This window comes from Bos indicus x Bos taurus, chromosome 21 (assembly GCF_003369695.1).
Source record: "Bos indicus x Bos taurus breed Angus x Brahman F1 hybrid chromosome 21, Bos_hybrid_MaternalHap_v2.0, whole genome shotgun sequence".
Taxonomy (NCBI): domain Eukaryota; kingdom Metazoa; phylum Chordata; class Mammalia; order Artiodactyla; family Bovidae; genus Bos; species Bos indicus x Bos taurus.
In genome coordinates this window covers 68,005,281-68,030,820 of record NC_040096.1, presented here as the reverse complement: position 1 = coordinate 68,030,820, position 25,540 = coordinate 68,005,281, and the positions used below count along the sequence as shown (strand labels likewise).

Genomic DNA, 25,540 nt, shown 5'->3' with positions numbered 1-25,540 from the left:
TTCACATTTTAACCTCAGTAAAGGTAACACTATCTATGCTGCCACTAAAATCAAACCTGTATTGTTGGAGCCCTTTAAATATGACCAGTTCAGATGACTTCTGCAGGTGAACACTGCTGCTAAAGATAGCATTGCTCATTGGGTCAGGAACATACTAAACTACAGAGACAGCTTATGACAGATGAGTAATCAGAGAAATTAAACTCCTTTAAGAGAACTTTGTATTCCGTTTGTCCTTTAGAGCATGAAGTTCCAGGAAGGTGAAAAGGACCTGCTCTGTTGTTAGGTCACAGGGCGTTCACCCCACCACCCTTCCCTGAGCCCCGACTCAGGCCCACCGGTCTGGCCTCTCCCGACCACAGGGCCCTCCCGCCGGGCCCCCTTCTCCTGGCCTCCCCCAGCCCCGTCTCAGGGCTCAGCGCTGGTCCTCTCCTCTGCTCCTCTTACTCGCTGAGGGCTCTGGGGTCTTCCCCCGAGTCACCACCTATACCTAAAGGTACCTCAAACTGCGTCTACACCTGCTCTCTCACCCCTAAACTCTCCCACAACTTGCTCCATTCCATGGACAGCAACCCTGTACTTTCTACTGCTCTGGCCAAAAAAAAAAGGGACAACCATTCTGGCTCTTTCTCACCCACTTGCAATCAGGAGCAAATGGACTCTTATTTCAAAACATACCTAGAATCCAACCACTGTCTTGCCAGGACAGCACCACCTCTCACCTCATTACTGCCGACAGCCTGCAAATGGCTTTTCTGGCCTTTTTGCAATACAGCTGCCAAAACAAGCATCTGAAAGCCTGAGGCCACTCCTCTTCCATCCGAAACCCCACTCCCCATCTCCCGTCTCAGAGCAGACACACTGGTGTGGCCTCTGTGGCCCAGGTGGGCATTCTGACCCCCACCACTCTGCTCCAGGCCACGGTGCACTCTGGCCTCAGCCAGACACAGACTCGGGTGCCTCCCTTGCAGCCACGTCTTGGCTAAAGCACCTCATCCTCACCCGTCACCCATTTAACATGGCACCACTCAAACCCCGGGACCTCTGGATCCTTACCCTGCGCTGATTTTCCTCGTGCCACTGACCCCTGTGTTCTGTACTAGACACTTAATCACTGTTTACTGACTGCTGCCCTATTAGGACATAAACTTTAAGAGGTCAGGGATGCATCCCAAACACCTACACCACCTCCCTGCCTGTGTAGATGGAAAGCACTGACGACCTTGTGTCCAGACTGTCATCTGGACTACCACAGACAAGCCCAGAACCCACAGCCATCAGTGTCACAGCATTCCCACGAGACCGAGACGTCAAACTGACCGATGACCTCAGTATCCTCTCTGCGTAATCATGCAGCAGCTGGGAAAAGGCTGTGGGTCTAATTCATGTCCTGAATCACAATGAACAAGAGAGGAAAATTACATACTTCTTGGAGAACAGACCCAGAACAGCCAAGGCCTGGCGTTTCTCCACGCAGGGGCACATGTGACTCCCGAGGGTGAGGCAGACAGCCACGGCCCACTCCCATCCAGCTCTGGTCGCCATGTGGGCCGTCTTCTCCCTTCAGTGCCTTTGGGGAAAGAAGATGCTAGAAATGACAAAATATTAGGATCCACAATAAGGAAAAAGTGGCCTGGCCTTCACACGCTTTCCATTTGCTTTTGTTCAAGGTGGTGGTGGAGGCAAAAACACATACTTTTAGTCACTGCCTTAATCTGAGTCTTAAATACAGCATCAGGAGACAAAGCAAGATTTTACTGAGAAAAAGTGAATTTTTAATTATCTTGTGAATCTACTTAGAAAAACACACAAGCAATGTTCACAACTATAAATTTAAACCTTTTGCACTAAAAAAAAAAAAATAACACAAAACATCAAACACAAAACCACAGGCATGAACTGTAAACCTGTATTAATTATCAACTAGTCTTAAAGTTAATTCTTAGTAGTAACTCAATATTTTCCTCCTTGGCAATTTTAATGTTTTAGCACCAAATAATCTCCCACAGAGGTACTCATAAAAACTCTGGTTGCCAGTGTAAGGAGATGCTTCTGTAGCACTACACACACGCACACCGTCCACTCTCACACCCGCACAGACAGGAGGCCCGTGGAGACGGGTGTCACACGCTGACTTCAGGCAATGGAAAAGAGACAGAGGGCACGCGTGTCACACGTCTTTAATGTAGTGCATTCGTAGAAAAAAGGCCAGCTTTCGCTCCCAGGCGTGCGCTCGTCCTTAGACTTTAATATCATGATTTAGAAGATGCAGACGTTATTGCCTAAATATTATTCTATACATTTCCATCAGTGTTCAGGAAAACACTTTAAATTGCTACTTAATTTACACCATAATTACTGGGTTACAGCTTTAGCTCATTGGCAATTTTGGAAGCGATATTTTTGAAAGCTATGGACGTCCCTGATATCCGCTTAAACCGGACCCCGTTCAGAGACAGTCTTGGCAGCTTGCACACCTCCATCTCCCACTGCACGAGGTTCTCCGCGTGCCCATCGCCGTGGACACAGAAGAGCAAGAAGCGCTCTCTCTGCTCATAGTCGCAGTTGTTGGCGTCCAGCACTTTGCGGATCTCCCGCATCATGTCCTTGGGATCCATGGAACTAGTGGTTTTCATGCTCCAGGTGAAGCGCAGGGAACGAGGCTTCGCGTCTTTGTTTTCCTCCTTTTGCTCGGCAGACACGTTGCGACTGAAATGCACAGTGGCAGGTTTATTCTTAACAGCACAGGAAACCCCGCCTTCTCTACTCTAGCTCGCTCAATGCAGCACGATAAACGATTCCTGGGTGGCTCCTGCAGAGGCTCACCGTTGGTAACCAGTTCCTTCTCTGAGAAGCATTCATCTATCTATCCATTCTCCCATCCCATCATAAGCCAGGGCACAAAAAATCTACCTGGCTGAAAAATCTTCACCAGTCATCTGGTGAAAATTAAGAAAATAATTTGTTAAACAGAATCCTTGGGAGTCAGGCAAGGTAGAGAGTGATCTGAGCACATCTCTAAGAGCCCAGCCCTTGTCATCTGGGCTGGCTGCAGGCGGCAAGGCTCATCACAGCCCGTCACAGGCCCAGCTCGGGGAGGTGGCGTTAGCAGGCCAGCCTCCAGTTCTGCCCTGCCTGGCTGCTTTTCCCACCAGTTTTTAAAAATTCAACTCATCATAACCTCCACCGTCACTGTTATTCAGGACAATCAGTGACAAAAGAGTTTAAAATCACTTTCCCTGTAAATGGCCCCAGTTGCTAAACAGAGCTGGGTGGCAGGTGGGCCATTCTCTCAGACCCCTACAAAAACCTCAGCATTTTTCCTTCTATTCTGTTCATTTAAACTTCTAATACATCACAGTTAAAAATAATTCTTACTACTGAAACAGGAAAGTGACATGTTGAGACTAATTTGCTGCTGAGCACTAAAATGACTGGTCTAAATGCAAACCCTACAGACTCACAAAGTGCAGGCTGCAGCCCCAGGCACGGCTCTCTGAGGAACTCCAACAGGCGCCTACCAGGTCTGCTCTGCAGCATTTAATCATTACTGCCGGGAACCGCTACTTACGTTCTCCTGTGTGTTTCTGAAGGTCTCAATTAGGATGGTGAATACCTATCACTCTCGATCATTAAAACCTCCCAGTGTATGTGTTAATACACTCAATCCTTTGGCAAATTCATCAGCGCTAAGGGTGGGCTATGGGTTTTACTGTGTACGTAGCCCTCCCTGTCATCCACCTGCTAGGAGAATATGCAGTTTGGTTCACATCTACCAAAACTGTTTGAAAGCTTCTTAAGTATAAAGTGCTGTTAAATATGACATAGGTTATAAAAAAAAAAGGCAAAAGCACTCAGAGCTGGGGTCAGGGACACAGCCGCAGCACAGGTGAGGAGCGGGCAGTCTGCTAGAGTCGCAGAGAGGCAGAGCCCGCCTCGCGGGAGGACTGAGAAAAGGGACAGGAAGGGCAGGGGTGGGGAGCAGCGTCTGAGGAGAGCTATGAAGAGCCTGGGGACTTTCAACAACAAGATAGAGGTGGTTTAAGCCTGCCTGCTGAGCAGAGGCAATCTAAGGCAGGCAAGGAGGTATGGAGGCACAGAATGCGTCCCGAGCCCCTGATCCTCAGCACATCAGGAACAAGGGTCTGTCCTGCCCCTACCCCGGGGCTAGAAACAAACTCAAGGCAGCTAGACCTGCTCCAGGGCAGGCTGGGGGTGCTGCCTGGCTCTCGCCCCAGACTTCTGCTCAGCTGAGGAGGTTGTGTGTGGGGGAAACTGAAGCTGCTGAGGCCACACAGGGCCTCGTGTGGACACGCTCGATCAGGCGATGGGGCCACCGCAGGCTTCCATTCAGGGAAGTCATATGACCAGAGTTGTGCCTCAGGAAGAAAGCTAACAAGGACCTCAAACAGCACGGTGGTGACCGGTATAAAAAAGGGCCCAAGTGGAAGAAATCTAGAGTCCTGAGTCCATCTGGTCACTCTCTCTGCAGCCAAATCCATGCACTGACAGCTAAACAAAACTTAAAAGCAAAACCCACTCAACCACATAATCATTCTTTTTTCATTTTTTTGGCTGTACTGCATGGCTTGTGGGATCTTAGTTCCCCGAACAGGGACTGAATTCAGGCTGTTGGCAGTGAAAGTTCAGGGTCCTAACCACTGGACCTCCTGGGAATGCCCCACATAGTTATTATATATATACATATTCCAGTGGTTAGGACTCAGTGTTTTTACTGCTGGGGCCACGGTTGGAGTTCAATCCCTGTTCTGGGAACTAAGATCCCACAAGCCACGTTGCAAGGCCAAAAAAAAAAAAGAACATTCTCCTGAATATTCTGCTTTCCTTCCTCGAGACCAGAACTAGGCCAGGAGTATTCACATGTCGACAGTGCTGCCACAGACTCCCGGGCCTCAGGGGCGCGCAGGCAGGAGGAATGGCACCTTAACACCTAAACACTAGCGTGAACCCGACGGGGCTGGGCGGCGTGCAGGCGGCGGCACCGCAGCGCCCTCGCGTGGCCGCCAGGCACCAGCACACACACTTCCTGACCACAGACTGCTGCCCGCCCTAAGCCAACCCCACGTGGAGCAAGGATATGACGCAGAACGTTCGAAAAGTGTTGCCTCCGCCACAGAAATGAAGTAAATACCTATAAAATATTTTAAGTAAAAATCATTTCCCTCACCTGGAGCCCTCATATCTCCCGTTCCTCTCATATTCAGTTGGAAGCCTCAATGAATAGAAGGCAGAAGCACAGAGAAGTGGGAAAGAGAAAAGAAATCTTACACACCAGAACACGACCAACCCCAATATAAACACAGACATTATAAAACGAACCCGAAGTACTTTTTGGTCACCTGCTGAGCTCATTACAATTCTTACTCTCGTAGGTGTGACTCAGCCAAAAACCATCTGTGTGCCCACAAAGGCTGTGCAGGAGGCAGGCTGCACATCTGCTTCATATACACAACAGGTATTCCTGCCCAGTTCTGGAATCTCTGCACATGCATGGCTTTCTAGTGGAGTTATTCTGACTTTTTAATCACTCCCCAAAGTATGTGCTTAGTCACTCAGTCGTGTCCGACTCTTTGTGACCCTATGAACAGGAGCCCACCAGGCTCCTCTGTCCATGGGATTCTCCAGGCAAGAATACTGGAGTGGGTTGCCATTTCCATCTCCAGCCCCAAAGTACAGTGCGTTTCCAATTACATCATCAGAGTGGAAAGAAGGAAGAAGAAAGCACTCTTCCTGTGGTTTCTGACAAAGAACTCCCGTGAATAAAGCCTCTCTGTGACCCACTTGTGGCATCTCAGGTAAACCCATGGCCTGGCCTCTGGGGACCTGAGAGGCGCGGGCACAACAAGGCTGCAATGGCCACTCTCCCCTGAAGGGCGTGTGTCCTGAGAGTGTGAGCAATGCCCCTGGTCTCTTGACTGTCACATCACAAAATATCCACCTAATAAGAGTAACATTTACTAGAATAAGACATACTTTCTTCAGAGGTTGGTGGAAAGTGCCTTTTAGATACAAAACTATTTACTCTACAACTCTTAGCTTTTCCCTAATGCAATCCTCCATGAAATTAAAAAAAAATAAAAAAAATCAACACAATTACCACTTACCTTTTGCATGCCTGGGGCTAATCATTAATTGCATATTGTTACTGAACATCTCATTCTTCCAACAGAAGCATGCTAAGTGTTATTAGTATGAAGACAGAATTATTTGGATGCTAAACAATTCTACCAAAGGAAGAAAATGCACAGAGCATGCGTAGGCCTCTTGTTACATGGGTGCAACAGTCCCTTTTAAGATGCCTGACAGAGTTAATCTCTTTCTCTCCAATTTCCTTTCAAAGAAATAAGTATTTAGTTCTCAGCAGAAAGTTTAGTTTTCAAGGAAAAAAACAGGGCTACAAAGCCAAACCTGATGTTAATTGCAGGAGCCATTTTGGGGTGAGGATTGAAAAAAAAATGTGTATATATAAATCCTACCTTTTGATAAACCTGAATGACATGTTTCTAAAAGAAATTAAGCCAAAAAAAAAAAAATTAACAAAAATGACTTGCACAAGTTAAATAGTTAATTACAGATAGAATAAAACCAGCAAGTAAAACAGGGCTCCTCTCTTGCCCAATGAACAATGAAAACAATGACATCTGATGAAAAAGTAAAATTATCACAAACAACTGTCTTTTAAATATAAATATAAAAAAATATAAAAAAATAATAAGAAAAAACCTAGCAGTAAATATTGACAGTATCTACAATTAACATTTCTTAAGGTTCTTCAGATGGGTACACCTTAAGATAATAAAATTCAACATCTTGTATTAAAGAAAAGCTATTTTCAATGTACTAGAAATAAAATAACATTTCTCAATTTTCTTCAAAATATCTTTGAACAAAAAATATCACCTTATTCAGAAACATTAAAAATGTCATTATAAAATGTTTATTCATGAAGAGAATCAATACGTATCACAGTGACTCGATATAAATCACTTTTTAAGGAGAGGGAAAAAAAAGTCATCCGAGATTTTTTTTTTCCCTTCCAGTTTTGATATAACTGACATACAGCACTGTAATAAGCTTCTGGGATTTTAAAATGAAGTAGACTTTTTAAAGCTTTTATACCAAAATGATAGAAAATTAAATGACAACATTGGGAGTTTCATTTTTAAGTAATACAACTGAAAGAGCTGTATTTAAAAGAACTGACTCTGCTTGTTAAAAAATTGAAGGAGATGTTTAGGTTGTACTGAACTGAATTTGACAAAAGAAAACTTCCAGCTGTGGCTCAGGCCTGTATGATCACACGATAAGCATTCTTGGGTGAATGCATCCTGGGCTTGTAAAACTACTGATATTTCTAAATCTCAGATCTGTGGCAGCACAGGAAGTACCCATAAGTATTTTGCTGTGACTGAATTAATAGTTTTCTTTTTGTTGTTTTATTTTTCTCTAATTTGGGATGACTTTGGCGCTGCTTCAGATACCTACCAATTTGAAAAGTACGTAACCACTGGAGATAACCAGCATCTACTCCACGCTCACATCAACAGTAGTACACTTTGGATTACACACAGTAGGAAAGATGCCTGTGAAAACTGATTAAAAGGTCTTTAAGACCTATTTTCATTTCCAATATTTCTACCTGAGAAAAGTCAAGGGGACTGCTCAGGAGTCATAGGACTTATTTTAACTTGTCCTCTCACAAACCCCTTGAGGGGATTAGAGGAGGAAGTCTCGGGGGCACAGGGCCCCGTGAGTGCACCCGGGCTGTCCCGCCTGCAGGGAACGGACTCTAAAGCACTCACACTGTCCAGTGCGCAGCCGGGGGCAGAGGGCGAGCTCGGACACCAGGCCCTGTTCTGCCACATCCCGGCAGGTCTCCCCTGAGGCATTCGTGTGCCCACACCTGAGCCTTTCAGGCATTAGCACTTTGATCAGCTCAATTATTAGGGGCGGATAAGATGCTGCTGCAGCAGCAAGGACGCTGGCTGCTTTTAAGAATTAACTGACTACAACAGAAGTACAGCACCGCGGGAGGCTCCAAGTCTGCCTGCAAACTAATGAACAAGACTTTCTGAAAAAACTTGGGGGTGGAAATCATAGTTAGATGACCCTCTCTAGAATATTTTTAACAAGGGGCCCCAGCCTTCAATTTCAATTCAAATACATAAAATAAACAATTAGAAAATGAGGGAAAAGGACTCACATCCACAACAGCCCTTCACTGTTCCCTCCCAGGGACACTATGTGGTGGGGATCAAGGGCCTCTCCTGGAAGCATGGACCTGACTCAGCATTCTTCTACCGTGGGATCTTGAACACGTGCCTTAGTCTCTCTGAATCTTACCTCCAGTTTCTTCTATAAAACTGGAGTAATGTGTACTCCACGGGGTAGACTGTGGAGATTAAATGTGTGAGAGAGAATGTATGTGTGTATACGCACATACACAGGTATATAAAACAAGTATCTCCATATCGATAAATGTACAGACATCTATTTGTTAGCACATAATAAGTTATTTGATGTACTGTGGCTGATATTACTTTTATCAATGATAGAATTCAAGACAAAAGAAAAAGAACACAAAGGAGACAAATAAATACAAGGATTTTAATGATGTGCAAGGCTTTATTTAAAGAGCCCATCTGAGACCAAAACCTAAGGACACAAAGCTGATCATCCTGCGACCGGAGCTTAGACAGTGTACCTGACTGCCACACCCCCTCTTTGCGCTGGGGCACCAGAAGGCAAAATACCAGTTGATACTAAGCAGCCTAGTCTCTGAGGAAGGAGCTAAGGCACAGGGAGGCTTGGGAGAGCCCCTGGAATGACCCTGAAAGGAAGCAATGCATTATTCTGGGGTCATCAGACTCTCCTTGGGTTGAACTCATTGTCTCTCCTGCTGCTCACAAATGGGTGCCTCGAATCTGGCAAGGCCCCTTGGACCACTCTGCTCTTTAGCCCATCCTGGAATGGGAGGTCTCAGCAAAAGGGCTACGAAGAGAATGAGAGAGTAGGCCAGAAACTTTTTATTCCTCTGACCTCTAGTCAGTTGCCAGTGGGTATCTGAAGTCCTCCTTAATCTGGTATTCAACATCCTGACAATGAACAGATAATCTAGGGAAAGATAGCTTAATGTGATTTGTCTGAATTATTTTTTATTTTTGATGTGGACCATTTTAAAGTCTTTACTGAATTTGTTACTATGTTTTTGTCTCACAATTTGTCTTTTTGGCCCTGAGCATGTGGGGTCTTAGGTCCCCAACCAGGGATTGAATCCTCACCCCCTGCATTGGAAGGTGAAGTGTTAATCACTAGACTGCCAGGAAAGTCCCATTTTGTCTAAGTTTTAGATGGCTGATTTAAAATAACATTACTGGAGGCATTAAGGAGACTGCCAAGTGATATCCAGCTTACAGTTAAGTAACAAAGATGGAATGGAACACATCAGCAGGATAATGCACCACAGGGAATGCAGAGAAGTGCGGAATGAGGAGGGCATCTATCATTCCAGACGCTGGGAAGGCCCCATCACTGTCCTGTGAGGGTCTCTAACAGGCAAATCTGCAGAACACCTGGAGAAGAGACTACTGCACAGAGAGGCTCCAGTACAAAGGATTTCCTCCAGGTATCCGGGAACTGCAGCGGGTGGAGGCTCCCTGCGAGTGGCCCTGGCTTAAGGTGCCCTTCCTTTCTTGAGCGCAGTGCGCCATGCTGTCTTCTCTCTGTCCTCTCGTAGCGGCCAATGTTTCCAGGCTTAGCAACCTCTAGACTAGCTTCTGCAAGGAAAGCGCCTTAGAGGTCTCCCAAGGCCCCAGCTGACAGTCAACTGGACAAACAAAAGATTTCATACATGACCAGATAATAGTTCTTCCTGGGGATAAAGCAGGGATTTTATCTCCAAAACTACACAACAGAAGAATGCGGCTTTGTTCTCGTTATGCCTGAGGCCAACAGAGAGCAATGTCCAGATCTAAGCTCCCAGGAACTTAGTGCTCCTCCATGACACTGGGATGAAATGAGAAAAGAGGCACTGTGTCTCCCCTCTGTGTCTACGGGGGGTCAGACCACACAGTTTTCCTCAGTGGCAGCTTGCAGGGCACCAGCCGCTGGACGACAGCAGATCTGGGGTTTTGCTAAATTGCAGTGCACGCGCCATGTGGAGAGGTGTATGATTAACAGAAACGGTAATTAAGGAACAACAATTTCCCAAGCGCTATAGAACTTTCAGTGTTGTGAAAGGACTCGGGGCTCTATAATTTCTCTTTTAAAAGGTTTTAGAAGTACAGAGTTAGATATACAAACCAGAAAAATGTGAGCTAAAGGCAGAATGAAAAGCATCTGGGCAGTGGCTTCACATAATGGAGGGGAAAACATTTCTCCTTTTGCCCTTGTGTTTGCTCCAACCAACCAGTACCACCTGGCACTTACCTCCTTGTGAGTTTGGAAGTTAATTTACTAAAAAGATTAGTGGAGCCTCGGCTTCGAGTCTGCGACAACGGTGTGGCTTCATGGGACAGGCTGGGCGAGGCAGGTGGGCCATTGTACGTGGCTGTGCGCCGCTCCCGGGGCTGACCGTGGAAAGTGCTACGACTGGCAGTGCCTCTTGGGAACCGGGTTCGATCTGGGGTGGTGCTGCTGCTAATACTGTGTGTTGAAGCGACTGGAGCTCTCTGGTCAGGAATAGTGCTAGGAGACCAGCAAAAGACAGATTGTTAGATCCCTGTTCACAAAATCCTGGCTTCGTAGCAAACAGGGCACACAAACATTTGTAGTCATAATATACCTTTGATATAGAGTAGAAATAACCAGTATATAAATCCAGATCCAACGGGTATTTTATAGGACTTAAGAGCAAAAGGCAAGTTAAATGGCCAAGGGTACCAAAGGAATAGTACACAGTGAAACGACACCTTATGGGGTTGAAGGGGACAATACGTACATATTTTCAAGGACAAGATTAATGCAGGGAAATTCTAGAACAAAGAACAGCTAACTCAAGCTTCTTTTCCTTTGCTTCCCTCTCAAATTGCTTACATGCAGAGAACCCTGCCAATACAAAAGAAACAAAGGCTATGCAGGTGAAACTGAGGAACAGGCAACTAAAAAGTTTCGGAAGCACAAAAATGGCGTAAGTATTGTAAAATCCCACATGCTGAAAGCAACTTGGAGAAAAAGGGGAATGTCTTACATCCTTTATAGTATGAAGAGGCATGAAAATACAAAGATGACCAGGGACACCATGAGACAGGATGTGCGTAACTAAAACCACACACAGGAAGGACACTTTGTGGACAACTGGAACAAAACCTTAGACTGTAATATCCACAGCACAAAATTAAGAAGCAGTGGGTACACATTAGTTTCACAAGGAATGTGCATTTTTCTTACATAGCCTTGAAGTTATCTCCTTCACTGTCTATTGGAGGTAACATCATCTTGGGGTGCCCAGAGGCTGACATGGACATCGACTTCTGATGTCTCAGCCGACAGGTGGAAGATGTCTTACAAACAGAGGCAGGGCTAGCTGCGTAAGCGAACATTTCTGTCAGGCTGGGAGGGGGTTTGGGTTCAGGCAGAGGCAGAAACAACAGTATGATGGACCAGTGACAAAAAGAGCAACCTGTTGTTCAAAGCACATTACCTTCCTCCCCAAACCATCTCATTTCTGTCAAAGAACAAAAATCTCTTAAACTCGTTTTGGGGATTCTGGAGCAATTGCTAATCTGTATCTGCTTTTTAAAAACCAGTAATTTTAAAAAGTTTATTAGTTTTAAAGAAAAGAAAGTAACACTGTACATGTCTGAATATTTATGTGAGTGATGATGATCTCCGAGCTATGCGTAAAATAAAGCTTATCTTAAAAGATATCTCCATTCAAATCAAAGCGAATCTGTAATACGTACACTGTGCTCTCAACCTGTTCCCAAGCACACTGTCATACATTAAATGGACTGGAAAAATTACGGCTATGGTAGTAACTAGTTGTACTTATCAAAGTATCCTATGTTATCAAACCATTCCTACTCAAAGCACACTGACTTCTTTATAAAAAACACAATTCTTAAGAGGTCAACAAAGCCCCATTTTTTCAAGGTGGGAAAACTAATAAGAGCAAATTAACTGTTTACAGACAGAGAAAGAGCGACACAAGTGACCACACACCAGCAGTCCCACCAGGCACAGCTACAGGACACAGCGACCCAGGGCTTCTCTCGCTCTTAACGCCAGCACAGCCATCACGTCCGTGCAATTTCAAAGGGAGCAGTTAAGGATAATCAGGGATTTAGAATTCTGACCATACTCTTTCAGTGCCTCTCTGCAGAAATCCTCTCAAAGCCTGAAACCTAGAAAACATCAGGTTTTCCCCTCACGCCCGACATACAGAGCAGCTGGATCTTCCTGTTGGTGTCAGCCCCTCACAGCACTTCACTGGGCTCGCGCCTCCCCACCTGAGGGTCCCTGTGCAGAGCTTCGTCTCTCTCCCAGGCCCAGACCTCAGCCACCTGTCTTCACTGCTCTCCAATCTCACACTTTCCCGTCTGTCCACCATACAGCTGTGAACTTCCTAAAACACACACCTGACCTCATCCTTGTCGCTTATCTGCTTTTAACCTTGGAATAGCACACGGCCTCTTCAGGATAAAGTTCAGACTCCTCACCCTGGCCCTGAGCCGCATCCTCAGGCACCCGTCTGGCTGCGACCCTGCCACCTCTCTGGGCTTGACCTTCCACTGTTACTTCCCAGAATTTGACTTTCTGGCACATCAGATGACCTGCCGTCTCTTGGTCATGCATCAGGTCAAAGAACTTTTGCAGGAGCTAGTCTCTGTGTCTGGAAAGCTGACATCTTTCTCTTTTCATCAGATTTCACCTCCGAAGTTATCCCTCCACGAAGGCTGCACCAGTGCCCTCTCTCACCAAGAGTTACCCCTTTCCCTCTGTGTATTCAGTGACAGCACCTGCTGTGCACACCCCACTGCACTGCAGTGACTCGTCTCTTGTGTGCTCTGGAAACACGGCCTGCAGCCTCAGTGTGACCCCACACTGTATGTGCAAGACCATGTGGACAGGTGCTCTGCAGTCAGCAGTATGCCTCAGATAGAGCAGGTGCTCAAGAATATTCAATAACTGAGAAGGAACATTAGTGAGGTGAGCCACTGGAATTCCAGCAGTCCCAATAATGGAGGAGACAGGTCTGTGCAACAAACTACTCAAGAAGATCTGCTTGCCCTGTGTCTTTGACAACCCTGCCCTCTGACTTGGGTGTGACTTGAATACAGTCACAGAACTGTACAAACACCTTATAAAAGATAAACACGGATTCGCTTTTTTGTCTCTGACACTTTTTTCCCTTTGGCACCTGAATTCTGTTTTGGGAGAAATAGGTTCTTGGTCTCCGTCTCCCCATGTCGCTGACTCCCTGCTGGATTTTCCTGCTATCCTGGCCAGTGACAGATTTAGAGATGGGCAGGCCACAGCCAAACCAACACTGCCCCAGGGCTTCTGCTTGAGCAGAGCTGAGTGTGGGACAACATCAAGGCGGATGTTGCTGAGCCCACCAAGGAACTCCTGCAGAAGCAGCAAAACTAGGAGACAAACCCTGACTCTATCCCTGGACTTTTTCACTTACAAGAATTCATAGATGCCCTTTAATTTAAATTTGTTTGGACTGAGTTTCTGCCACCTCAACGTAAGAGTCTTAAGTGATTCAACTATGTGAAGAAATGTTTTGTTGTTTCCAATATGCACATATAGACATACGCACACAGAGATACATACACGTTTACTTTACTAAGTTACAGATAAATAACTTTACCAGCTGGGCCACCAGGAAGTCCTACAGATAAATGCAACTGTCCTTTGTGCTCTATTATCTGTTCAGAGCAGCTCAAGGGTCAACATGCTTTATTCCCCTGCCCAGCAGCTGACATTCTCTTGCCCAAATTAGGACCTAGAATCAGTAAGTGCACTAAAAAAAGCAGCAGAAGAAGAGGTGGTAGGGGTTACCTGGCATGTTCTCTGGAGAATATATAAATGGTCCCAAAGACTCAGATGAGGAAATTGGCTTTAGTCAGAATCCCGAACAGGGAGAGGCTCAGTCTATTCGCCCTGAGCTATCCCCCTGGCTGGAGAGTGCAGGCAAGATTACGTGAACAAGTACTCTGCAGCAAAAAACTGACCTTCCTTAGAGTCAGAGACCTTCTTAAAAAGGAAGTGCAAATTGATATATTCAACTATAAATTATTCAATTTTTGGCATAATCTTAAAAGCAATGAAACGAATTATTTCTTTAGAAATTTAATCATGTCATATCACAAGCTCCACAAAGCAAACAACAAAACAGATTTTTTTTTGAACTCTCAAAGCAGGCCTAGGACTTCAAATTAGGAATCAGTAAACTCAAGAAATGTTTGTGGAATTTCATGTTTGTACAAATTCACAAAAGTTCTATTTACAACAAACAACCCCAACTCACAATGGGCTGCATCAAGTTGGTTGTTGTGAAAAAGCTGGACAAAATTTTTTCCTCAGAAATGTGGCAAAAAGGCTGGTTATGTTCCACAGACTATCCCACAAAAATTTACACAAACAAAACAGTAGTTGCATCATATTTTTAGCAGTTCTGGGTCCAAGGAAAAAAAAATCATTATTTAAAGAAATAGCACTAGTTCTTAAAATTCAAATTGTGTGAAGTTCCTATTGATCTTTTGACTTTATATCTAAATATGTCTAATATGACTTTTATTCCATATTGAAATATTCCAATATGAAACATTTTGGATGCTTTATGCAAAGCATACTCAGTGATTGGGCAAAAGCAGAATTAAAAATAAAATCCAAAGATACATGTGTTAACTGTGATAAAACCTTCTTTGCTCATCTAATTTTTATTAGCCGTGGTCATTCTTATGTTGGAATTCTGTAACAACACTCACATATTTAAGAAAAAAGTCAAACATACTAAAGGCTAAAATAGGAATTCATGTCTTTCTTCCAGAAGTTAACATAGATCCAGGCATCCTGTACCTCACTAGTATTTTAGTCAAGGAATAAGATGTGTGTGTGTGTGTGTGTGTGTATATATATATCTATAGGAGAGGAAAAAGCAACAATCTTCCAAAGAAGTCATCTGTGCACAGAGAAGGCTCTGTGAATAATTTATGACTCAAGCATCTATTTTAAGGGTGGAAAAATTGTCACACTTAATGTCTTCCTTAACTGAAAGTAAAAAAAAATATGACCACTAGTTTGGAACTCAAACCTCCAATATTTTTCCATTAATTTTTCAATTCATTTATAAGATACAAAAACAAAATCCAGGTATTATTAAAATTATGTGCCCCGTTTTGTGTGGCAGGAGGCTGTTTACTAAGATAAAGACAACACTTTCAGAAGGAGAGCACTTAAATAACTGACGCCAACAGAGCAACAAGGCCCAGGTTTGGATAAGGAGGGGGCAGCCCCACTGAGGAAGGTATCTGCAGGTAGAAACCAGGTAATGACTCCAAAGAAATCAAGAGTATTCTTAAAACTGTCTCCAAGGAGTGAACTGTGTAGCTGCACGAGAGGAGAATCAGAGGAGCCATGTGCACAAACCCAAGTCGAGGGAGCAGAGAGATTGCGGTCATAACAGCCTTTTAAAGCAAAGTCTGACTCTACCTCAGAGAGCTGTATATTCTAAAGTTCAAGAGGAATCTGAGAGAGCAGTTCAACAATTTAGAAGAATTTTTAAAAAACAATAGTCATGAAACAACATTCTTCTAGTTCTACAGATTAAAATTCGTAACAGAAATGTCTGGGAACTCCCCGATGATCCAAGGGTTAGGCCTTGGCGCTTTCACTGCAGGGACCCAGGATCAATCGTGGCTCCTGTGGAGCCAAAAGAAAAAGAAAGAAACTTCTGTCTAATTAAGTCTTCTATTGGTATCCCCTACTCAGTCCCCTAAACCACAAGCAATTTGATAGATTTGAGAAAGCAACTGTAATAAAAGAAAATTTACTGAAGAACAGACTATTAAAAAAATAAACATACCAATCATTAATCTGTAAGTTATCTAGCCCAGTGGCTCTACTCAAGTTATTAGGAGAGAACAAGCATAGACAGGACTCAAAGACAGAATACCAAGATGTAAATATTTCTAAAAAGTCACTGAAAAAAATGAATGAATGTAATTTCACAGAACAAGCTTTTCCCCTCATGTCAATTCAAACATAAGTGGTCTGTGCAAGAGGGGAATGACAAAATAGTCTGGTTTTAAGGATAAAAATGATAGATAGGTTGTTATAGAAGTTAGTGATCAAACATTTCATTTGACTAGTGAGATCTAACGACAGAAACTTTACAGTGCAATTTCAGAAAGTAAATGTCAGAAAAAGAAGAAAAACAATTTTGATGCTACACATGAGAATGTGCTATGACCAAATAATGTTCAAGCTGAGAGGCCAGGGGACAATGAACGATGATGTGAATTTATTTTATGGATTTCTATTTCAGAACTTTTCTACTCTATCTCATCATTCTGAATTTAGTTTTATACTACTCTTCCAAAACAGAAGAAGGAAAACCATACCCATTTGCGAAATCTTTTCTATACCGAATATATTTAGCTGCTCTGCCAAGCCAACGTTCTCCTCTCTTTTCTCTCCACCCAAACTGAACTCTATTGCATCATTGCTGGATCTACTTAATCCTACTTTTCTTATTTTGAAACCCCTAGAAAGGGGTCTGTATGATCTGATTCCTTACTGATATATTACTGTTAGTATTTTAAAATCATGCTTATTCAATCTAAGACTGCCTCTCTACCAGATTAAAATCATTGAGAAGACTGAACTCTCCATTTCTCTGGATATTCAAGTGTGTCTCTTTTAAGGTGAAGACTACCTTTACAATGTTACTTGTCTACCCGGCCCTTCTGGCACACTGCTGACCTATAACAGATGGCTCACCCACCCCATCTGGTGCTCCATGCCCCTGAGGCGTGGCTCCCTGTCTCAGGTCATCATCCTTCCCCGCTTCCAGTCTTGGTTCAAGATATTCACGTGCACAAAGCAAACTCCATTTCCCTGTTCATAGTTCTACAATTAAAGCACAGCTTACCACCTATTTCACCTGGGAAAGCTCCCTGGTTTAACTCAACCCTTCCAATCATCATACCCAGCCCCCCGAGAATAGGCTCTGGACCAGGAGAGGAATTTGGAATTCTAGGATCTCACTAGAACTGCATTTAAATTTAACTTACCATTAGAGAATACTTACCACTATTATTTGAATTTTGATTATAAAAACTAAGAAGTAAATACCATCCTTCCATTTCTCTTGGGAAAAACACATTTTCTTGCAAACAGGTAAAATTCCATACCTGTTTTCTTTGCCATTCTGGATTACTGAATGTCTATCAGCTGTAGTTCTTTCACTGCAAACGTAAGTATTCCGTCGCGTCATTCCACCAGATGCCGTATTACTCTATTTAAAAAAAAGGGCATTTTGGTTTTAAACGATTTATTAAGTATAATACAACAGGGAAAAAAAGTCCTATTTAAATAAACATAAGTACTTAGTCTTTAAATAAACCTGAATTATTAATGGGCTTCCCAGGTGGCTCAGTGGTAAAGAATCCACATGCCAATGCAGGAGATGCAGGTTTGAGAAGGTCCCCTGGAGAAGGAAATGGCAACCCACTCCAGTATTCTTGCTAGGGAAATCCCATGGACAGAGGAGCCCAAAGGGCTACAGTCCAAGGGGTCACAAAAGAGTCAGACAAGACTTAGCAACTAAACAACAACAAAGTATTAACAGCACTAGGCACTAGATCAGAAGAGAAGACAAAGGCAGCAACCTCTACCCTCTTTCCTACCTTCCAGTACTTCTGCAATAATGAAAAATGGCTATGGAAAAGTGACTTTGAAAAGCTGGCTACAATAATCTATAGAGTAATAACTCATGGATTATTTAAAATGAAGAAGGAAGGTAGAGAAATGAAGAAGGAAGGTAGAGAAATTCACTTTTTAAAAGGTAATAATTTCAAATTAAAACATTAAAAAGCACAGATTATAAGGTAAATATACAAATGAAACAAAAATTTAAAAATATAAGAACACTGCAAAACTATTAGAAAAAAAATTTTTTTAATAAATAAATAAAACAGATAAATCTGCATGATCTTGGATCTGACAAGAGATTCAGATATGTCACACAGGGCAAAGGACAGAATAGACATTTTTCCAACGAAGGCCTACTAACAGCCAATAACCATATGAAAAGATGCTGAATACCACTGGTCATTTAGGAAATGCAAATCAAATCCACAATGAGATACCACTTCACATGCACTAGGAGAGGTACAATCAAAAAAAAAAAAAACTAGAAAATAACAAATATGGCAAGAATGTGGAGAAACAAGGACGTGAATATGTAAGGACGTAAAAAAGTGCAGCTGTGGTACACAAACTTGTACACAAATGCTTATATCAACATTATTTATAATAGCCAAAGGGTAGGAACACACTCAATGTCCATCGACACATAAGGAGATAAACTGTGGCATATAAAAAGGAATGAATTCATCCAACAACTTGGATGAAACTTGACAATATTATGGTGAGTGAAGGAAGTCAGACACAAAAGGCTTGTGTAAGTGCACGTATATGAAATGTCCAGAAGAGGCACATCTACCAGGAGAGAAAGAGGTTAGTGGCTGCAGGGGCTGGAGGAGGGTGGACTGGGGAGGAACTCCTCAATGAGCACAGGGCGTTCTGCGGTGTTTGCGAACTAGAGAGGCAGAGGCTGAACGTGCACCAGATGTGCCAAATAAATGCTTCAAATGGTTAACTGTATGTAGGGGAACTTTACGTGAACTTCACATCAATTTTTAAAAGTTAAATACTTTCAAAATTTTAAAAAAAAGGAGAACAAAAGTCACGGCACAACTTTTATTAGATAATTTAAAAAAAAGATTAAAAGGAGCCACCTTTACCACAGCATGAGCAGGTCGTGTATAAGGAAACTGAAGACAAATGGGAGAAAATTAAAGCAACATACTTTTTTCCTTTATAAATAAATATGAGTGGCTAATAATGCTTGGGATATATTTTCAAAAGAGGATGTGCTAATGAGTAGAGCCAAGGAACAGACGTTATGAAGGCAAGGAACAAGTTTCTTTAAGGCTGGATTTAAACTGCAGGGCTATGGAATGACGATTGAAGTCGAAATAAAAAGCCTTTCCATACAGTGTTTATTCCGATGAAGCACAAGGTCAGCGGACAGAGCAGACAAGACTCTCTGGGCTCCTGTATGAGCCCCTCCCCAGAACAGGACAAGGGAGCTGCACAAATACAGGATCCTGACTCTGGGGTTTCTTTAGGGTTGGAGGAAGGCTGTGTCACTGTTAACTTTCAGGGAAAATGTGATTACAGGATATCCTTAAAATTGTTCATTTTCTGCAAATTCTTATCAAAATTACTTTTGGAGTCTTCTATTAAAATAAATAAGTCATGGGGATGCAATATACAGCATGGTGACTATAGTTAGTAATACTACATTGTATATTTGGAAGTTTATGACCAACCTAGGAGAAGGCTATGGCACCCCACTCCAGTTCTCTTGCCTGGAAACTCCCATGGACAGAGGAGCCTGGTAGGCTGCAGTCCAAGGGGTCGCTAAGGGTCAGACACGACTAAGCGACTTCACTTTCCCTTTTCACTTTCATGCATTGGAGAAGGAAATGGCAACCCATTCCAGTGTTCTTGCCTGGAGAATCCCAGGGACGGGGGAGACTGGTGGGCTTCCGTCTGTGGGGTTGCACAGAGTTGGACACGACTGAAGCGACGCAGCAGCAGATAGCATATTGAAAAGCAAAGACATTACTTTGCCAACAAAGGTCCGTCTAGTCAAGGCTATGGTTTTTCCAGTGGTCATGTATGGATATGAGAGTTGGACTGTGAAGAAGGCTGAGCGCCAAAGAATTGATGCTTTTGAACTGTGGTGTTGGAGAAGACTCTTGAGAGTTCCTTGGACTGCAAGGAGATCCAACCAGTCCATTCTGAAGGAGATCAGCCCTGGGATTTCTTTGGAAGGAATGATGCTAAAGCTGAAACTCCAGTACTTTGGCCACCTCATGCGAAGAGGTGACTCATTGGAAAAGACTCTGATGCTGGGAGGGATAGGGGGCAGGAGGAGAAGGGGACGACAGGGGATGAGATGGCTGGATAGCATCACTGACTCGATGGACGTGAGTCTGAGTGAACTCTGGGAGTTAGTAATGGACAGGGAGGCCTGGCGTGCTGCGATTCATGGGGTCACAAAGAGTCGCACATGACTGAGCGACTGAACTGAACTGAAGAGAATAAACATAAGTTCTCATCACAAGTAAAAAAAATTCTGTCGAGTGCTAAGAAGAGTGATTATTTTTTTAGCTCAGAGAACACATTTCAATCCATGAAAAGTTTCTGAAACTGAACAGATTAAATTTAATAAACACTACCTAATCTCTAGGGAGATTTTGTTAAGTGCAAGAATGAAGAGATGGATTTAGGTCAGTAGTATAATTTTGGACAATTACCTAACTTTTCTTTGATTTCTTTGCCTTAAGATTCAGCTGACACATGGAAAAGCACTCGGCAGGGTGCCTGGCACAAGATTAGGGCTCAGTCAATGTTCTGTATTGATAGAGCCCTTTGACATGCTGGGCCAACACCGTGTTCCTGCCTTGCAGTTAGACCTCACAGTGTCCTGGACAGAATCCGTCAGCTGTGACCACCTGTCTGCACTGTCACCATTGCTTTTATTGATTTCCTGTCAGACTGTGCGGTCTTTCCATCTCTCAGACATTTTTGGAGTAACTATAAACAGCCCCTGACATGAAGGATCTCATCCAGTGGGGTGGCGTGCATGCAACAAGAAACATCTGCAACAAAGCTAGTGACCCCACATGGTGACACTGTACACAGGGGCCCAGGGGGCAGGGCTTTGCAGGCAGAGAAGAACAGAGGAGCAAAACGTCGTGTCATTTCAGTCCTACACTCCCAGGCAGGTCATACAGCCCAGCAACACTTACACTAGGGACAGTGGAGCTCTTCTTCCGTTCAGGGATATCCGCCTTGTTAGGATTACTTGCGTTCCCAAGCATGGGACTGGCTGGAGCAATCCCCTTTCCTCCAACAGCACTGGCGCCTGGTTTCCGGGAGGGAACTCCGTCTTCTTTGAGGTCACTGTCTGCAGTGCTGGTCTGACTCCTTTTTGGATATGCCACAACTGAAGGAATAGCTGGTCCAGCTAAAATAAAGAATTCACTTTTTAAAATTCAGAGTATTTTATCTTCTGAATATTTTTAAAGTTTTATATTTTATCTTATGAAAATAAACTTTATAAGATGATCCAAGATTTATATTCATCTAATATAAAACAGTAAAATCTTCTAAGATGATTCCCATTCATGTATGCTTTCCCTATGCAATGAATTCAATTTTAAAATTTTACTTACTAGTCCCCAACTTTCTAAAAGTGTTTTGTTTCTTTTTTTTAATTAGTAAGCTTATATAGTTGTCCTGAAACATCTTCACAGGGTGTTCCTGGACAGATAAGTATGCACACACATCATGCAGAATAACTGCTTCACCTGGTACATCTGAGTGAATCTCATCCTTTTTGTACAAGAGATGCCTTCACCTTTTGGAAAAGGACAGTACAGATTTACAGGCCATTTCTTCTGACACTTTATCTTGCATCTTTTTTAAAGCACTCATGCTCATCTAGATAAACAGGAATTTGAGTCGATGAGGAAAGGCAGCACAAGCAGAGGAAAGCATGTTCCTCATGCAAGTGACTGGGAGGGCATGGGGTGTGGGTGCCGCAGCTCGCGCCTGCTCCCAGGAGGGTGCTTAGGGACATCATCCAGAGACTGTGATGACACAGGAGAGCTGGCGTTCAAAGGATTTTGGAAATGAACAAGGTAACTTGCATGTTCATTATAATGTCCAGTGGTAATCTTAAGACATAGCACCAAATGCTCAACATTTATGTTGAGAAAAGATTTTTATATACTTAGGTCTATTAATGGATGGAAGGGGAAGGGAGGGACTATGAGTTTGCGTCACTGTCCTCTGACTATACACACAGGATGGGCAAACAACAAGGCCTTACTGTACAGCAAAGGGAACTATAGTCAATATCTTGAGATAAACCATAATGGAAAAGAGTATAAAAAAGAGTGTATATTTATGTATAACTGAGTATACATAAATACATTCTGTACAGCAGAAATTAACACAACATTGCAAATCAACTATATTTCAATAGAAAAATAAATCAATAAAAAAATAGGATGAAGTGGGGTACAGAAAAGCTACCTCTTGGACAAAAATCTAAATGGTAAACCTAGAGAATTCCCGGGCAGTCCAGTGCTTAGGACACTGCACTTTCACTGCCAAGGACTCGGGTTCTATTCCTGGGTGGGGAACTAAGATTCCACAAGCCACTCAGTTTGACCAAGAAATAATAAATATATAAACAGTAAATCTATTTGGAAATGAATTAAAATGAACAGAGATTTGATTTCACTTGTGGGAAGAGAACAATTAAGCTCCCAGTTTGGCAATTTTAACATATAAAACAAAGAATCAGCCAAATGTAAGATGATACTACCCTTAAAACTTATTTTTATTCTCACTATCATGATACATCCAATGACATTCTAAACCTTTACGGTTACTATATCAATTTGTTTTCAACATCTATTATTTTGATTAAGAAAAAAAATTTCTTTTCATTTTAGGATTTGGGATTGTGCGTGGAGATGGCTGTTGATACAGCCCACTGACCTCATTCCTTCAAACCACTCCAGCTTTACTTGCATTGTGTGCAGTGTATTCAGTTCTACACACTTTAATCACACATACAGATTCATGTGTTCACCCTCTGCCACGACACAGAACAGTTCTGTCTCAAGGATTTTGAGGGCAACCCTTCAGAGCCACCTCTATTCCACAAGTCCCTTTCCTAAATCCTGGCCAATCTGTTCTCACCTCTGTAATTTCCTCATTTCAAGAATGTTATATGAATACAGTCAATGCAACCTTCTGAGATTGCTTCCCCCTACTCAGCGTAACTCCCCCAAGATCCTTCCAAATTGCTGTATTTATCAACAATTTGCTCCTTTTCATTGCTGAGGAGTGTCCCATGTTGTGTTTCATATCACACAAAAAAGTAACCGTTCCTTTTTAATTTTTTAGGGGCAAAGGGGGGTGTACTGCGCAGCTTTCCAGATCTTAGTTCCTTAACCAGGAACTGAATCTGTGCCATGAAAGTGCCTAGAGTCTTAACTAACCACTGGACCACCAGGGAATTCCCCCAAATATGACTTTTATGTAGTCAAATTTTTTAAGTCTTTTCTTTTGTGGCTTTTAGTGTTTGGGGCCATAGTTGAAAAGACCTTAACAAGTCCAAATTACAAAGAAATTATCTCATTTTTTTTTAACATTTTTCTGGTTTCTGTTTATATATATTTACATCTTCATTTCAATTGGAATCCAACCTTGCGTAGGATGTGAGAAATGGATGCAGTTTTTTTTTTTCTGATCACTACCAACTACCCCAATACCATTTATTAATAGAATAGTGAGTCTTCAGCATTTTTTTTTTAAATAAAAGAATCCCTTACACATCTGATGAAGAGCTCCCTTCCAAGGAAAAAATATACACACGTGGCAGCAGGGTGGGGGGGGGTGTTCACACAGGGGACCCAAACGAAAAACACAAAGAAAATTTGTTACCATTTTACAGAAGCAGGCATATATAAGTCAGTGGCATTGAGAGCTAGAGGACAAGAGGAGAGATGAGGGTGGGAGGCTGAGCTGGACTGGCCAGGCTGCCTGCCGCACCTGGATGTGCTTTACGAGACCCCAGTACTTGGAACCTAGCCCATTCTTAGCACTTATATGAACAGTGCCAGAGGCATAATCAATTCTTCTTTTATTGCTGACCACTATCTTCATCCCCAAAGACAGTAAAAAAGAATATGGAATCGGGTCTGCAATCTGTGTACAGAACTTCCTGATATGTTCCTTTGTGAATTTTTTTAGTATTAAAGGCTCCAAGAAGGCAGGATGACCATCACCACACAAGCAGCGCGACAGCGGCAGTGGTGGGCTAGTGGGCTGAGCCCGAGCCAGGGCCAGGAGTGCTGGGTCCTGTTGCGAGCACTCCACTTCCATTTAACCCCAGAAAACCTGGTGAGCAATCTTGACCTATTTCTTTATTGCCAGTACGGGGGGGTTTGGTGATCTCTTTTTAGCTCTACAATCTTCTGAGCTGGGAAAAGGGCATTTCTAATCCAGACAGATTCTGCTTAAGGAAGAATGAACTTACTAAGACAGTCATTAGGGACGTGAGAAAACTAATACCAGGTTTCTTCCAGGATTTAGGAACAATTCTTTTTATTTAAATTCAGAGCAACACGTAGGCATTTCGCTAATTGCTCTGTACCTAGTACACAGAAAAACCCCTCCTTGCTAGCAACGAATATGAACACAAAAGACTGAGACCCAGATCAACACTTGATTTACAAATGCCATCTGCAAAATTCTGGCATCAGACAGGCTCTGAGCTCTCAGTTTCAGCCTGGAAAACAGCAGACGTGCAGACAGCTTACTGACAGCATCAGTAAGCAGTACAATGTGCTGCTTCAGCCTAAACCACACAGAGGCACTGGCAGCAGGAAGAGAAATGGAAACCAAGCAAACAGTCATCACTTTCGGCACAAAGCCAAAGCTGTAGACACCTGGAATACTCTGTACAGTTCTAAGTGCCAGCTCTCAAGGTGGAAGAACACAGGAGGACAAAGCCCAGGGAAGGGAAGTGAACTGAACAAAGAAATGAACGAGGATTCCATGTGAGGATGTATTTTTAAAAGTCAGGACTAGGCCAACATAAATTTGTGCACTGGAATTAAAGGAATTAACACGTGAATAAATGCACATCTGCTAGAGTCTCTGGATTCCAACAAACGGGACTGCCTTGAAGGCAGAATAATTGGCACGTGTGGTAAGCATCCTTTTGGGTCCTAAGTCTCACGAAAGATTGACTCTATGGTGAAAATGTAAGAGTGAGGGTGTTTAGACACGTGGACAGTTAAGAGTGTGGTCGAGAATGACCTGAGTCAAAAATTTAAACCAATTAAGGCAAAACTGGTGTACTATACATTTTCCAGGGCTGTGCTGTCCATGGTGGTAGCCACTGGCCACATGTGGCTTTATAAATTTAACTTCGACAAAACTGAAAATCACTTTCTCCGTTCAAGTGCTTGATAAATTCCCATGTGGCTCAGGTTTCTACCCAGCCAGGCCTTGTCAACCCAAGACTAAGTGTACCAAGGAGTGTACCAAGTTGAGTGTACCTTGGTACATTGAGTGTACGAAGGACTGCTTTGCAAGAAATGCTAAGAAGGGCAATCAAGCAACCTTAACCCCAGGAGGCCATAAGCAAAAGGATGCTTGGCAATGTCAGGAGGCCTCTTAGTTAACG

At 43.1% G+C, this 25,540-nt stretch overlaps 1 protein-coding gene across 11 annotated transcripts in view; it reads right to left on the bottom strand.

The window, feature by feature from the left end:
- Positions 1 to 2,161: 2,161 nt before the first annotated feature.
- Positions 2,162 to 25,540, bottom strand: part of MARK3 (microtubule affinity regulating kinase 3) — a 116,911-nt gene continuing 93,532 nt past the window's right edge. For 2 of the 11 annotated variants that reach the window (XM_027521848.1, XM_027521851.1), the window contains exons 13-19: positions 21,078 to 21,295; positions 17,385 to 17,488; positions 11,410 to 11,571; positions 10,450 to 10,707; positions 6,498 to 6,524; positions 5,189 to 5,233; positions 2,163 to 2,709 (exon numbers count right to left, since the gene is read on the bottom strand). In XM_027521848.1, the coding sequence (XP_027377649.1) occupies positions 2,364 to 2,709; positions 5,189 to 5,233; positions 6,498 to 6,524; positions 10,450 to 10,707; positions 11,410 to 11,571; positions 17,385 to 17,488; positions 21,078 to 21,295 (1,160 nt within the window). In that variant the 3' untranslated portion in view covers positions 2,163 to 2,363. Of the gene's footprint in view, positions 2,710 to 5,188; positions 5,234 to 6,497; positions 6,525 to 10,449; positions 10,708 to 11,409; positions 11,572 to 17,384; positions 17,489 to 21,077; positions 21,296 to 25,540 lie in introns of all 11 variants that reach the window. The other 9 variants (XM_027521858.1, XM_027521859.1, XM_027521860.1 and 6 more) reach the window with 8 other exon arrangements.